The 13400-nt window shown below is 42.9% G+C and overlaps 1 protein-coding gene across 2 annotated transcripts in view; it reads left to right on the top strand.

The window, feature by feature from the left end:
* TTLL5 (tubulin tyrosine ligase like 5) overlaps positions 1-13400 on the top strand; it is a 246195-nt gene that overhangs the window by 36821 nt on the left and 195974 nt on the right. For both annotated transcript variants that reach the window (XM_054567237.1, XM_054567238.1), the window contains exons 10-12: positions 7343-7444; positions 10317-10408; positions 11136-11243. In XM_054567237.1, coding sequence (XP_054423212.1) covers positions 7343-7444; positions 10317-10408; positions 11136-11243 — 302 coding nt within the window. The remainder of the gene's footprint in view (positions 1-7342; positions 7445-10316; positions 10409-11135; positions 11244-13400) is intronic.

The following is a 13400-nucleotide window of genomic DNA, read 5'->3' as shown; positions in this document are numbered from 1 at the left end:
TATGTAGACATTACTAAAGATAATCAGTTTGGGATGAGATCACTAAGCCATTTTACTTTGAGGCTCAACAGGAAAACCATAATCTTTCCTAAATAGACAAAACTGGCAGCAAATGTAATTGGTTTCCTTCTTTAGAAAAGAATGGCCTTATCCCATATCACTTCTGTTCTGGACCTCAGACTAAAGCTTAGGTGACAGAAAGATTAAGTTCATTTCTTAAGACAGTTTGTGAAATAAGTGTATTTTTTACTTTCTTAAATTTAATAAAGAAAAGATCTTAAATGGTTTATTTCTATATTAATAATTTCAGTTGCTCTTGTTGTTTTGCTCACACAGGAAGTAAGGAAACTCATTGTTTTCTTACATGTGGACAAAATGCTGAGGTGTTTAAAAGAATTGTCTTTCCTGCATTTGGGTTGGACACCTTGCCCCAGAGGTCCATGCTGCTGCTGAGTTTCCCGTGTGTGTTGCTGCTCTGCACCAGCAGGGGACACTCACTTTCCAGGGAGGGGTGGCCTTCTCTACCAAAATGGTGTAGATTCTTTTTCCTGTCAGAGGTGGAATCCAAAAAGACTTTGTCCTGGATTTTACAGTTTTAGGTGGATCCAGTATGTGGTCTAAATGATTTGATGGGGCGTTTTTTGAGGTGGAGCTAATAGCCAAATTTTCACTGAAATAGGAAAAATAAAAAGTTCAAACACTTAAAACAAAACAGTTGAAAACCAAATGTGTTGTCAGAGCTGAAGCTAGGTAGCACCAGCACCTGGGAGCAGTGAAGGTGCCCCTCGGGGAGCTGGGAGCCATCCCCAGGCTCTGGGAGCCCGGGGAGAGGTGCTGCCGTTTTTCTGCTGCAGCCATGTTACTCAGTGGGAGCTCAGAAAAGACCCCAAAGCGTTCATAATGCCTCGCCCTCCCTCCCCACCCCCAGTTCCTTCTTCAGTAGCCTTCCTTGCTAATTAACACTGGCTCCGCAGGGATATTTACCTTTTCTCTGCTGGATTCCTGTGGTTTTGAAAGAATTCAGGTACTTGCCGGTTGCCAAGGAATTCATATTACCTCACAGGCTGTACACTGTCCAGAATCTGCCACAGCAGCAAGAAGGGGGAAGAGACACCAGCGAGGGGGAGAAAACCCTCTCCAGTGCTCATTGTCACCCTCTCTGGCAGGCCCTCGCTGTTTGTGAAGTTTGAGTCATTTCTGGCTCCGAAGACAGGGGATCAGGCTGGTAATCCCCTCCCAGACGGCTCCGTAGGGCGCTGCCGAGTCACTGCAGCACTTGGCAGTCTCCGGGCTGCAGCTGGTTGACAGCAGATCAGAGAGCTCTTGGGCCTCTTGTTCTCTTCCATGAGATTTTTCTGGGTCAGGCGAGGATGAAACCCAGTGGCTCCTGGCAGGGCTGCCTGAGGTGCTGTCTCTTCATCCCCCTGGCCTTTTTGGCTCCGAGTGGTTACACCTGCTGAGAGATAACTCATGTGCTGGGGTCTCTCCTCAGGGCTGGAGACTCTCTTCTTTTTCCATTTGTAGTGAATATTTGTTAGAATATGTAGCTATCTGGGAGGGGGTGGTTAACTCCCCCACATCTGAACTATCTATAACTGACTATGGTCTCGTACTCTTAGAAGAGCAACGTAGGTTTTGAATGGGGAGGAGGGTTTAAAAGATCTCACTCTCTGTGCTCTCCTTCCTGTGTTCGGTCCATACTGTGAAGTTCCTGCAATGAGCAGCTCAGGTGCAGTTTCAGTTCATGCCTATCAGGTACCTGCCACATGCCTAACATTGAACTCCTCCCTTCGCACAGACACGCAAGAGTTTTGGACAGATTATTACCATTGTCTTGATTCTCTTTGAGAGACATTAGAGAGCAAAAAAGAAATGTAGCTTTTGATTTCAGAATTTATTGTCAGAATTAAGATATTGTCAGAATAAAGGTAATTCTTATGTGTTTCGGTGTGGTAAAAAAAATAGTACCCAGTTTCAGATTTGGCGAAGAAGGTAGAGTCCCTTCTCCCCTTTTTGTTTAAGAGTCAAGGCTATAAAATTCGGTCAGGATAGCTTTCCCTAAATTTTGATTTCATTAAGAGGGAGGTTCAAGACTTAATTCATCATGTAAATTTCAGTATGTGTTAGGATAAGTATTTGCAAACTTGGTCCTGGGGTACCTAGTAGACAATTACCCTTTTTAGATTGTTTCTCATAAATTGTGCTGAAGCTTTTAGACCTAAGGAGGATGAAATTTGATACGTGAAGGTCTCAATCAGGAGGCACAAATCTAAACGCTCACAAGTACATTCACTGGAGAAGTTGGCCAGGTGGAGACTGGAGAACTGGAAATCGTATGTCCCACCTAAGGGACATTTATTATTCAGTGCCAGCAGCTCATTGGTATGTGGTGGTGCTGTGGTCTCAGTGTTTGTGCTTTACCTGCCTTGGAGTCAGCCCTGACTCCTGGCGACCCCGTGAACGAGCGAGGCCCACGGTGTCCTGCCCTCACCAGCCCTGCTCAGCGCCTGGAGGCCCCTGCCTATGGCTTCTTTCATGGAGTCAGTCCACCTCCTGTTGGGTCTTGCTCTTTTTCTGCTGCCTTCTATTTTCCCCCAGTATTATTTTTTTTTCCCCAAAGAGCCCTGCCTGCTCATGATGTGCTTGAAGTAGGACGGCTTCAGTTTTGTCATTTTTGCCTCCTGCAAGGTTTCAGGCTTTAGTTTGTTCTAGGACCCACTCGTTTGTCTTTCTGGCAGTCCAGGGTCTCCATAGAGCTTTCCATATTTCAAATGAATCATTTTTTTTTTCCCTATCAGCCTTTTTCACTATCTAGCTTTTGCATTTGTGCATAGTAATTGGGAATATGAGGCTATGGTTGGTCTTAGCCTTGGTCTCTAATGACACATCTTTGCTCTTAATGATCTTTCCTAATTCTTCTGTTGCTGCCCTTCCAAGTCTCAGCTTTCTTTTGATTCTTGAATTTCTCTGAATTTTTGTGCACCCCAGCCCCCAAATTCTTACGTTGAAATCCTACGTTTCAAGGCGATGGAAGTAGGAGGTGGGGTCTTTGGAAAGTGATTAAGTCATGAGGGTGGAGCCCTCATGAATGTGATTAGGGCCTTTTTGTACAAGAGGCCCCAGAGCAATTGCTCACCCTTTGCACAGGAGAGGGCACAGCAGGAAGGTGCTGTCTCCCTGCCTGCCTCTTGGTGTTGGATTTCCCAGTATCCAGAACTGTAAGAAGCAACTTTCCGTTGTTTAAAAGCAACCCAATTTATGGTATTTTGTTGTAGCAGTCTGAATGGACCAAGACAGATGGTATTGCCATATCCTTTGTGTTTTTTTATTTTAAGGGAGGCTGAAACATCTGGATTTTTATAGAGAAACTTACCTTTGATTGTAGGTTTTTAACTTTGAAACATTTCAAACTCACTGAAAAAAACGTAAAAAAAAAAATATGAAGAATTACCTTTTTGTCACCCTGGCTGGTGTGGCTTAGTGGATTGAATGCTGGCCTGCGAACCAAAGGGTTGCCAGTTCAATTCCCAGTCAGAACACATGCCTGGGTTGGGGGCCAGATCCCCATTAGGGGGAGCACAAGAGGCAACCACACATTGGTGTTTCTCTCCCACTCTTCCTTTCCCTCTCTCTAAGAATAAATAAGTAAAATCTTAAAAAAAAAAAAGAATTACCTTTTACCACATTCAAATTTTGCCAACTATCCTAATACCATTCTTTTTAACAAAAGGATCCAATCTGGGATCACATGTTAAATTTAGTTGTCATGCCTCTTTTAGTCTTCTTCAGTCCGGAATTGTTCCTCAGCCTTTCCTTGATTTTCATGACAGTATTTTTGAAGATTACAGGCCATTTTGTAGACAGTCCCTCAGTTTGGGTTTGTCTGACATTTTCTTATGAGTAGACGCAAGTTATGTATTTTTGGCTATAATGCCTCAGAAGTGATGCTGTGTTCTCATTGTGTTATATTTGATGGCACATGACAACTAGTGGTGTTTGACCACTTGATTAGGATGATGTCTGCCAGGTTTCTTCGCTGTTAACTTTGTTTTTCTTTCTGTAATCAGTAAGTATCTCTTGAGGAGCTGCATTGAGACCATGGAAAATTTGGCTCCTCATCTCATTCTCACCTAACAGTTTTCATAATCCATTGGTGCTTCTTGCCTGAATGAATTATTACTGTGATAGTGGCCAAATGATGACTCTCTAATTCCATCATTTTTTTTTTTTTTACTTTTATTATTTGGTATTTTACTCCAAGAAAGAGCTTTTTTCTAATTCCCTTTTATCTACATGTGTCAACGAAGACTCAAGGATCCCTATTTTACTTAATGAGTTATAATTCTTTGCTGTCATAATTTATTTTGATGCTCAGATTGTCCCAGATTTGCCCCTTTAAACTAGTTTTTGTGTCCTTTTGACATGTTCCCTTATTCTTTGAGCACAAGGTGTTTCAGGCTCATCTTGTTCTTTCTCTGTCTCAGGCCTGGAAGCAGCCATTTTATCTGAGCAGCACTGGTTGCTTTTAATGAAGAATAGTATTTAGGAGTCAAGATCTGAGCACTGGATATGCTCATTGATCTGGGGTGTCCCTGCTCTCAGGTCCTCACAACGGACAGACCTAGGAAACATGGGTATGTGCGTGTATTCACGTGCACGCGCACACATTTGCATCTATATTTCTACATCTGTACACCTATATACAGGGCGGGGCCAATGTAGGCTTATAGTTGTGAGTACACAAAGCACAGTTTATCCTTGTATTATTTTCCATACAAATAACTATAAACCTACTTTTGCCCCACCCTGTATTGAAAAACAGGAGTTTATACTCACCTCCAATTCTAGTTCAGAACTATAAGGTTTATTCTAGCTTTCCCCCTTTCTTCTTAAAAAATCTCTCTCCAGCAATGAGAAGTCTGACTCCCCTCACCTTCAACAAATTTACTTATTTACTCAGTTCTCTTGTACGTGGCCACTCTCCGGACCCCCAGGTACCGGTCCGCTCAGATCCCTCCTGCGTGCACTGTGGCCCCTGGGGGGCCGCCTGGGGCGCTCTGCTTGCGTAGCGCCCTCGTGCTGGCTCCGGGCTGCCTTCCCATCCTGCCCGCCATCTTCCTCCCCTGGGCCCTGGAGCCACTGGGCTGCAGGGGGGGTGTCGGGTTTTTAAAAGTTGGCCGAGTAATCCAAATTTAAGGTGGGGGAACCTTTGCAGGCGAATCAGAACTTGATTCCTGTGTCAGAGCTGAGACTAATGGAACTGCTGGTCTAGACAGTAAGAAGGAAATGTCTCAAGTGGTGATCAGAGATGAATATGGTCTGTAACATGGATTTTAGGGAGAACCCTAAGATCTTCCTGGGGCAGGAGGAAAGATGAGCATATTCACCTACCTCTCTTCTGCACGGTCTTCTACACGTCCCATCGGGCTAGGTTTACTAAAGAACGTAGCACTTTTGTCCTTTTGGGTAACTTCCATTGAACTTACGGTTTTTTTCCCCCTCTAAATTTTACTTTTTACCACCTCTTACTTTCCATAAAAGCCCATTCTGACATTAATAATCTTGTTCTTGCTGGGGTTCAGAATGTAAATTCCTAGCAAAAAGGAAGATTAGGAAGAAAAAGCCTTATTTTTGAGAGATGCAGTCCTATTGAAAAAAAGGTGGAGGAATGACAGATGTGTTGGGTTACAGTTAACCACCAGGCTTTTGCCGATCTTTTCATGTTGTTGACGAAATTAGACCAAGTACTCATATTTAGCAGAGATGAAAAACCTCTTTCTGTGAAGCATAACCTTTCCTCTCCCTCTAAATCATTATTCTTTTTGGGGGGGAAGGAAGGCAGGAGGTATGTCACTGTGAGGTAATGTCTGGGTGAGGCAGGCAGCCTCTGTGGGGTCAGCATGGGCCCCCTTTGCATTTTACAAGAATTCAGAGGATGACTGTCTCTCACTTGTTTGAAGAAAGTCTGTAGAAGAAGATGGGTATATATAGGCAAGTTTTACTCACCATGGAGCAGCATGGCTAGAAGTTAGGTGATAACTACTGGAAGTTTCTGGAAATTTGAGGTTTCTCTATGTATAGACTTAATGTTCATCAAATTCTCGGGCCATAGCCATTCATGTGTGGTCATTGTTTTGTTTTTGTCCACATCCTTCTTCCTGGCCTCATGTTTGTTTGTTTTTTTAATTTTTTTGTTGTTGTTTTATGCTTTTCTTTTATATATTTCTAGTACAGGGAATTAGGGAGTGGATATAGTGGGTGGGTGGGTGAGAAGAAAGAGACAAGGAAAATTTTAAATGCTGCCTTTTAATATGGTAAAAACTGATGTTGACTTCATAGTCTGAGTGAGCATATGTAAATAATTTGTAAATCATATGAAAATAAACTTGTGGACTTCTAGGATTTTTTTTTCACACACTTGGATGTGCCTCTTGGGAAAACCACTTTAGGGAAGGGTGATATGGTTATAGCGGTATGTAAACAGGGGTTGATATTTACCATAACCATTCGACTCAAGTGTCCTTTTGTTGATGTTGAGCATCCCTGGAAAGTTTTCTCTTTCCCTGGTTACTTCCTTTAGAGGCACGTATATTTTATATTTTGGTCTTCTTTTGACAATAGTCCAGGATATCAAATTGCTGCCCTGTTTTCAGTGGGCTCCATGTTTAATCTCTCTGTCTTTTGCCTTCATTCCAAATTCAGGAATTAGTCTCCTGCACGGTGCTCATATTTATGCTATTTTGCAGACCCAGGCTTTGTCTGCTGTTAATGCTGACATTATTGTTTTCTTGAAATGAACTTTATAGACCAGTTCTGTTATTTCTTTGGATATGAGTCCTAGTCTATTGTTAAGCTGTCCTTTTTTTCCTTTTTGCTTAATAGTTTCCCTAGAGTGCTGTAGTACCAAGCACCATGCAGGCGCCCCCTGTGAACGCCTCATCATTCACAGAATCCCACACACAGTTTCCCAGGTTGTGAATAACTCTATTTTTCACTTTTAATCCTTCCTATTGGTCTAAGGTTCTGTATGAGAGAAGCATCATCTCGTGGTTAAGCACATGGGTTTTGGAAGTCAGTGTGATTTGGGGCAAGTTAATCTCGATCACATTTAAGTTTTGGTACCTATTTTTAAAAATTAGATATAATGTTATCTATTTCAGAGAACTGTTTTAAGGGTTGAATTAAATGTGATATTATATATGAAACACTTGGCATGGGAGTTGGCACTCAGCATTTATTAATGATGTCACCTTCCTTTTATTAAAATTTCCTTGATCCTGAATTCTAGCCTCGATTTCCTTGAAACCCTGTTCTGGCATTTAACCTGCGTCCTTTCTGTCAGGTTCGCAACGGTGCGATATGATCAAGGAGCCAAGAACATTCGGAACCAGTTCATGCACCTGACGAACTACAGCGTGAATAAGAAGAGTGGAGACTACGTCAGGTAGTGGCTATGCCTGAGCCGGGAGCCAGTGAAGTCGGTCTCAGGCGGGGGTAGTAGAAGTAAAAATTCAACATGGCGTACTGGCGGCAAACTCTGTCTGTGTATCCATGAACTTTACGAAAAGTTACCAGTCAAACGACAGAGTTTTGAGGCACATCTCCTGTGGTTTCTCCGTTGCCTATCCAGTTACAGCATCGCCTTTCTCCACCAAAATAATGGCTTCCCAAGTTTCATCTTCCTCATTGTTTTTCCTCATTTGACTTAGGGTGGGAATTTTTAAAAAATCCTAACCTGAGGATATAGTTATTGATTTTAGAGAGAGAAAACAGAGAGGGAAAGAGAGAGAGAAACATTGATGCGAGAGAGAAACATCACTTGGTTGCCTCCCATATGCACCCCAACTGGGGATCGAACTCACAATCTAGATATGTGCCCTGACTGGGAATCGAACCCACAGCCTTTTGGTATATGGGATGATGCTCCAACCAACTGAGCCACCCTACCAGGGCTGAGGGTGGGAATTTAATATGCATATGAAACTTTTTAGAAATCAAGACATGAGGTCATTTTAGCACTTGGCAAAATGTATCAAAAGCTATAAAAATGTTTGTACCCTTTGACCCAACAATTCTATTTCTAGGAACTTAACCTTATGATGTAACGAAGGATGTGCATACAAGATCCTATGTAGATGAGAATGGTCATGACTGTATATTGTCACGTGCAAATAGCAGGTTATCAGACACTGCATGCAATTATTTTCTTTTTTGAACATATACAATAACTAAAGTTTATTTTTGCTGAAAAGAAGGGGAAGAAAACTAGAAAAGATATATACTAAAATGTTAACTGTTCTTAACTGTAGTGGATGGGACTATGGATGGATGATTTCTTTTTTCTTCTTGGAACTTTTGTGTGTTTCCTAACATTTTTAAAGTAAATACTTGTATGATCAGGAGGGGAAAAACTTAGGAATAAATTAAATAAAGAAGCAATGAGGCCATCTCAGAACAGGATTCAGTGGAAGGGAATACCAGCCCAGCTGTGTGGAAATATTCTTTCTGCTCTGTTTTCTTTCATTCTGATAATTTTGCCAGAAAGTGAGAAAATAAAAAAGAAACTCAAACAGTTATGTTCTACTCAGACTAAAAATAAGTGCCTAGAAAGTCCAAGGGAAGTAAGGAAGGGAGGGAGGGAGGGAGGGAGGGAAGGGAAGGGAAGGAAGCAAGCAAGCAAGCAAGTAAGCAAACAAGGAAGGAAAGCAAGGAAGGAAGGAAGGAAGGAAGCAAGGAAGGAAGGAAGGAATCTGGAGGTGATGGCATGGTTGCTGGAGCTGTGCAGATCTCATTGACCTGCGACCAGTATTAGGAATTGGTTGAAGGTACATCCTTCACTTTGGAAGATGAGCAAAGAGGTAACTGGTGGGTGGGAGGGTGGGGGGTGCTGGTGGGGAGTGAGGGGGCAGCTGCAAAACACAAGTTCCAGATTGCAAGGCCCATCCGGCACAGGAGTCCTCACAGGGGCCCACCAGGTTTGCCCCTTTGCTGCTGCAGTGGTGGTTGCTGCGTTGCTTTTACTGTTGCACTAGTGCATACTTCCTTCAGTGATGGGTCAAAAGGTATTTTTAAAAAGCTACTTCTGCCACCAGAGAGGAGGGAGCTTGCTTCCAATACTAAAGTAGCTCTGTGCTTGGTTAGTTCATTAAAATGCTACACTGTGTTGTCTTACCAGCCCCTCCAGGCTCAGTTTTGGTCTGAAAATGGCATCAGAGGTTGCTTCCTGGGCTCACATGACATTTACCTCAAAAGCTAGGTTTTCACTTCAAACATTTCAATCTGTTAATATATTGTAACCATTCTTAAACTTGTTTACATTCTTTAACACATTTCTTTCACTCTTCTATGATGCGCAATTGTTTGGTTAAGGAAGAATTGTCCTTCTTCTCCCCTACATCCCTCAATAAGGCAGGCTATATGCATTTTCATTTCAATGGAAGAAATTGGTGTAAAGAGATATATGAGGTCTGTCTGGAAAAAGTCCAACCATCGTTAATATAATGAGAATAGCTTGAGTGACATTGATGTTACCTAGCAGCCAAGGAGAGTGGACTGGCATGCACATGCGTGAACAGTGATGTCTTCACTGTACTAGTCAGTGGGGGCGGTAGACACCATTGAGTGAGCATGTGTACTGTGTGGCCATTGCATTCAAAATGAGCAAGTAGAGCAACGAATCTGCATCAAATTCTGCATTAGGCTTGAACGTTCCTCCCTGGAAGCCATTTGGATGATTCAGAAGGCCGCAGCTATGGGCAACTGGTGATTGGCAGCTTCATCACAACAATGCACCCGCTCATGCATCACCACTCTGCATCACTCGTGCAGAGCTTTTTGGTGAAACATCAAATCACCCAGGTGATTCAGCTCCCCTAGAGCCCAGATTTGGCTCCCTGTGCCTTCTGGCATTTCCCAAAACTAAACTCACCTTTGAAAAGGAAGAGATTTCAGATTGTTGATGAAATTCAGGAAAATAAGATGGGGCAGCTGATGGCGATTGGGAGAACTGTGTGAGGTCCCAAGGTGCCTACTTTGAAGGGGACTGAGGTATCATTGTCCTATGTACAGTGTTTCTTGTATCTTCAATAAAAGTCTCTTTTTCATTTTACGTGTCTGGATATTTTATGGACAGACCTCATACGACAAAAAGGATCAAGAAATAGTGGGTGAGGTGGAAGTCAGCAAAAGGAATGTTTTTCTAAAGATTTAAAAGGGCAGGAAAGCTATTTGTAAAAAAAAAAAAAAAAAAAAAAAAAATTAGTTTCTACAGCCAGACCTAGTTGCGTATGTGACCTTGATCCATTATTTTGTTTTAGTTGTGATGATCCAGAAGTGGAGGATTATGGGAACAAATGGAGCATGAGTGCTATGCTTAGGTATCTGAAACAAGAAGGCAGAGATACAACTGGTGAGTACCAGGCCCTTTTTCTTTTTGACTTCTTTGCTTTGTACAGCTTTACCATTGTCTCTCACCAGCAGTCATTCTTTCTAATTCTAATACTGTTGCTGAGACATCTCCTGGGATCACCTTTTTGGTTGTAAAGTTTTCCTGCTCTTTACAAGATGGAGAAAAGGCTTTCCATGACCCCCGAAATCCTCTTCCTTGTTTCTAGTTTGAAAGGCATAACTTTTCCTTTTGATCTTCAGTGAATTTTTCCTTTGTGAATGTTGAACTGCTAACTAAAATACTGTCAGCTTTTTAAATAACTTCCCTCCAAATTGACCCTGAGTTCAAATTTTTCTAAGTTAACTCCTCTCATTCATGTTGTTAAATTGGAGAATGGACAGTGTCAAGAGTGAGAGTGGGGCTGGTGATCGAAACGGACACCACTGCTGAGCCTTGAGCAGAATGGGAGACTGTGCCACAGGACTCGGCTCAGTCCCCAAGGCAGGGGAGGTGATAGGAGAGCAGAAAGGGAGGAAGGTTCCTTTTCCACTCTACGTCTCCTGTAGTAGGAGGCCTACTTTTTGACTGTGTTGCTCTATTCACAGGTGTGCCTTCTCGTGCAGCACCATTTACGAGACTGCCATGTCGGGCCTTTTTTGAATGAGCACATGTGCTTTTATATTAGATGGTGTTGGAATCCAGTCTTTCTAATCCATGCATTGTAGTGTTTCTTCTTCTCTTTTTGTAGCGTTGATGGCCAGTGTCGAAGACCTTATCATTAAGACTATAATCTCTGCTGAACTGTCTATTGCTACAGCCTGTAAAACCTTTGTTCCTCATCGCAGCAGTTGTTTTGGTAAGGAGGCTCAAGGAGCACAGTGTTTTGTGAAAAGGGGCTGGGGAAGTTGGGATGGAATTGTGGGGTAGAGAGGTTGAGTGATTCCACAGGATACAGGAGGAAGGTATGTGGTGGATATTTCTTTCTTTCTAAGCTCACGTGACAATTCTATGAAGAGGCCAGTGGGGAGCTTAGCTGGAGGTCCCCTGAGAACTAACTAGCTTTCTGTGTGGGAAGCCGGGATTGGAGCTAAAGTATGGCTCTCTTTGTCAGAATGCAATCAGAAAAAGTCGGCCACAGACTGTAGAGGAATCCAGCTCTAACAAATATGTTCCAGAGCTCTTTGGCAGCCAGACTGGGAACTGGTCCAAGAAGCTCTGGCTGGTACCAGTATGTGCTTTCTTCCATTTTCCGATGACTCCTCCTTTTTGTTTTAGTCTTTTCTGTAGTGGGTTCCTCCCTCTCCCCTCTTCTTCTTTTTCTCTTCCTCTTCCTCCCCGCTTCCTTTCCTCTGCCACCCCTAACTCCCTGATTGTACAGGCAGAGAAGGAATAAGGCAGTCCACAGTTACTGGGTCAGGAAGCCTGTTGCCTGCTGCCCTACCGGCTCTGACTGGAGCATTTGCTTTCTGTGTGGATGTGCACTCGGGGGTGATTGCCAGCAAAGCGACATAGGCTTTCAGGAGAGGTTAGGCTTTGTTAGTGAAACACACTAGGGTCATTGATGAGGGGATAATTAAAGTGACACAGTAGTAAGACATGGCTTGCCTAGGAGGCAGGGTCACAGAAAAGCAAAGAACGTGGAGTTCAGAGCCTGACAGACTTAGTCTGAGATCCATTGGCACCCCTTACTAGTGTTATGATTTTCAGCAAATTGCTCTAATTCTGTGTCCTCAACTAAAAAATGGCAGTAATGATGGCTCCTGCCTCCAGAGAGCACCAGGAAGATCAAGTGAGATGATGCATGCAGAGCACCTGGCACATGTCTGGCCCTTAATTTGTACTCAATACATTTTTTTTATTTTTATAATTAGACATTATAATTCTTGATCTCTTTAATAGATTATCATAACAATCTGTACTTTAGGGGCGGGGCACTAAGCAAAGGGAAGTGTTGAGACTGAATCGAAGATGGTAGATAAACCAGAACCTAAAATTAGACAGTAAAGCAGGAGGTTGTGATACCTTTTTTTAAATGCAAATATGTGCATGTGTTCTAAAACCCTTCAGTGGCTCCATAGTTTCTGTCATAAGCAGAAACTTGGTATAACTTCAGGCTTCTAAGGGTCTGACCCTAGCTGACTTCTAGAATGCTGTTTCCCCTTTTATACCGTATAACACTACTATACCACTGAGCACTCCATGCCTTTGCGTCCATGTTCAAGTTCTGCTCTCCGCTAGGAAATTCTCCCCGTCTGCCTTGCATATTCTAAGACTCAGCTTGACATTGCCTCTTCTGAGAGTCCTTGTCTAATAAAGTGCCGTGTTGTGTCTCCTCTCCTGTGCCGTTCTGTACTTGTTCCATTGTATTCCTTTCCTATTGTATTGTGTTTTGTTCACACACATACCTCCCCAGTAGTCTCTGAGCTAACCTTTGTGGATTCTTAGCAGTCACTGCCTACCCTGCCCCTCTCACTGTGTTTCTGCCAGACCAAACCTTTTACCTTCTCCCTGGACCTGCAGCTCCTTTCCTAACCCTCTGCCTTTGCGCTTGCTTTAGCCTGTGTCTGAAATACTTTCCTCATGTTAGTTCACCTAGCAGATGGTAACACCTTTCAAGACGAAGTCGAATATCACTTTTCTGGGGAAGTTTTGCGTGGTGCCTGGCACCCGTTTGTGTGTCTGTCCCCCCACTGCACTAGAAGCTCCTTGATTCTGCCCCTCTCAGCCATAGCAGCATTTTTTGCTCTTAGAGGATGTTTAAAGAGTGTTTGTTGAATGACTGAAACTTACTTGTTTTAATTGCCTTTTGGTGGCCTGACAATAGGCTTCATGAAAAATCTGGCTTGGTAGGGGCCTAGAGCTCTTAGCATTATTGTAAGCTGTTGAGGGGAAGGGGTTGCGGGGAATATAACTCCAACTTCAAACACCTTACTAGATTAAATAAATAAATAAAAGCTTCTTTTCCACATCTACTTGGCTCTCATGTGAGGATAAATTTCTTGGTGTTAAAATC

The sequence above is a fragment of the Pteronotus mesoamericanus genome, unplaced genomic scaffold (assembly GCF_021234165.1).
Source record: "Pteronotus mesoamericanus isolate MK-2021 breed Mesoamerican mustached bat unplaced genomic scaffold, CSHL_Meso_final contig_182, whole genome shotgun sequence".
NCBI lineage: Eukaryota > Metazoa > Chordata > Mammalia > Chiroptera > Mormoopidae > Pteronotus > Pteronotus mesoamericanus.
This window is presented reverse-complemented; position numbering and strand designations above follow the sequence as displayed.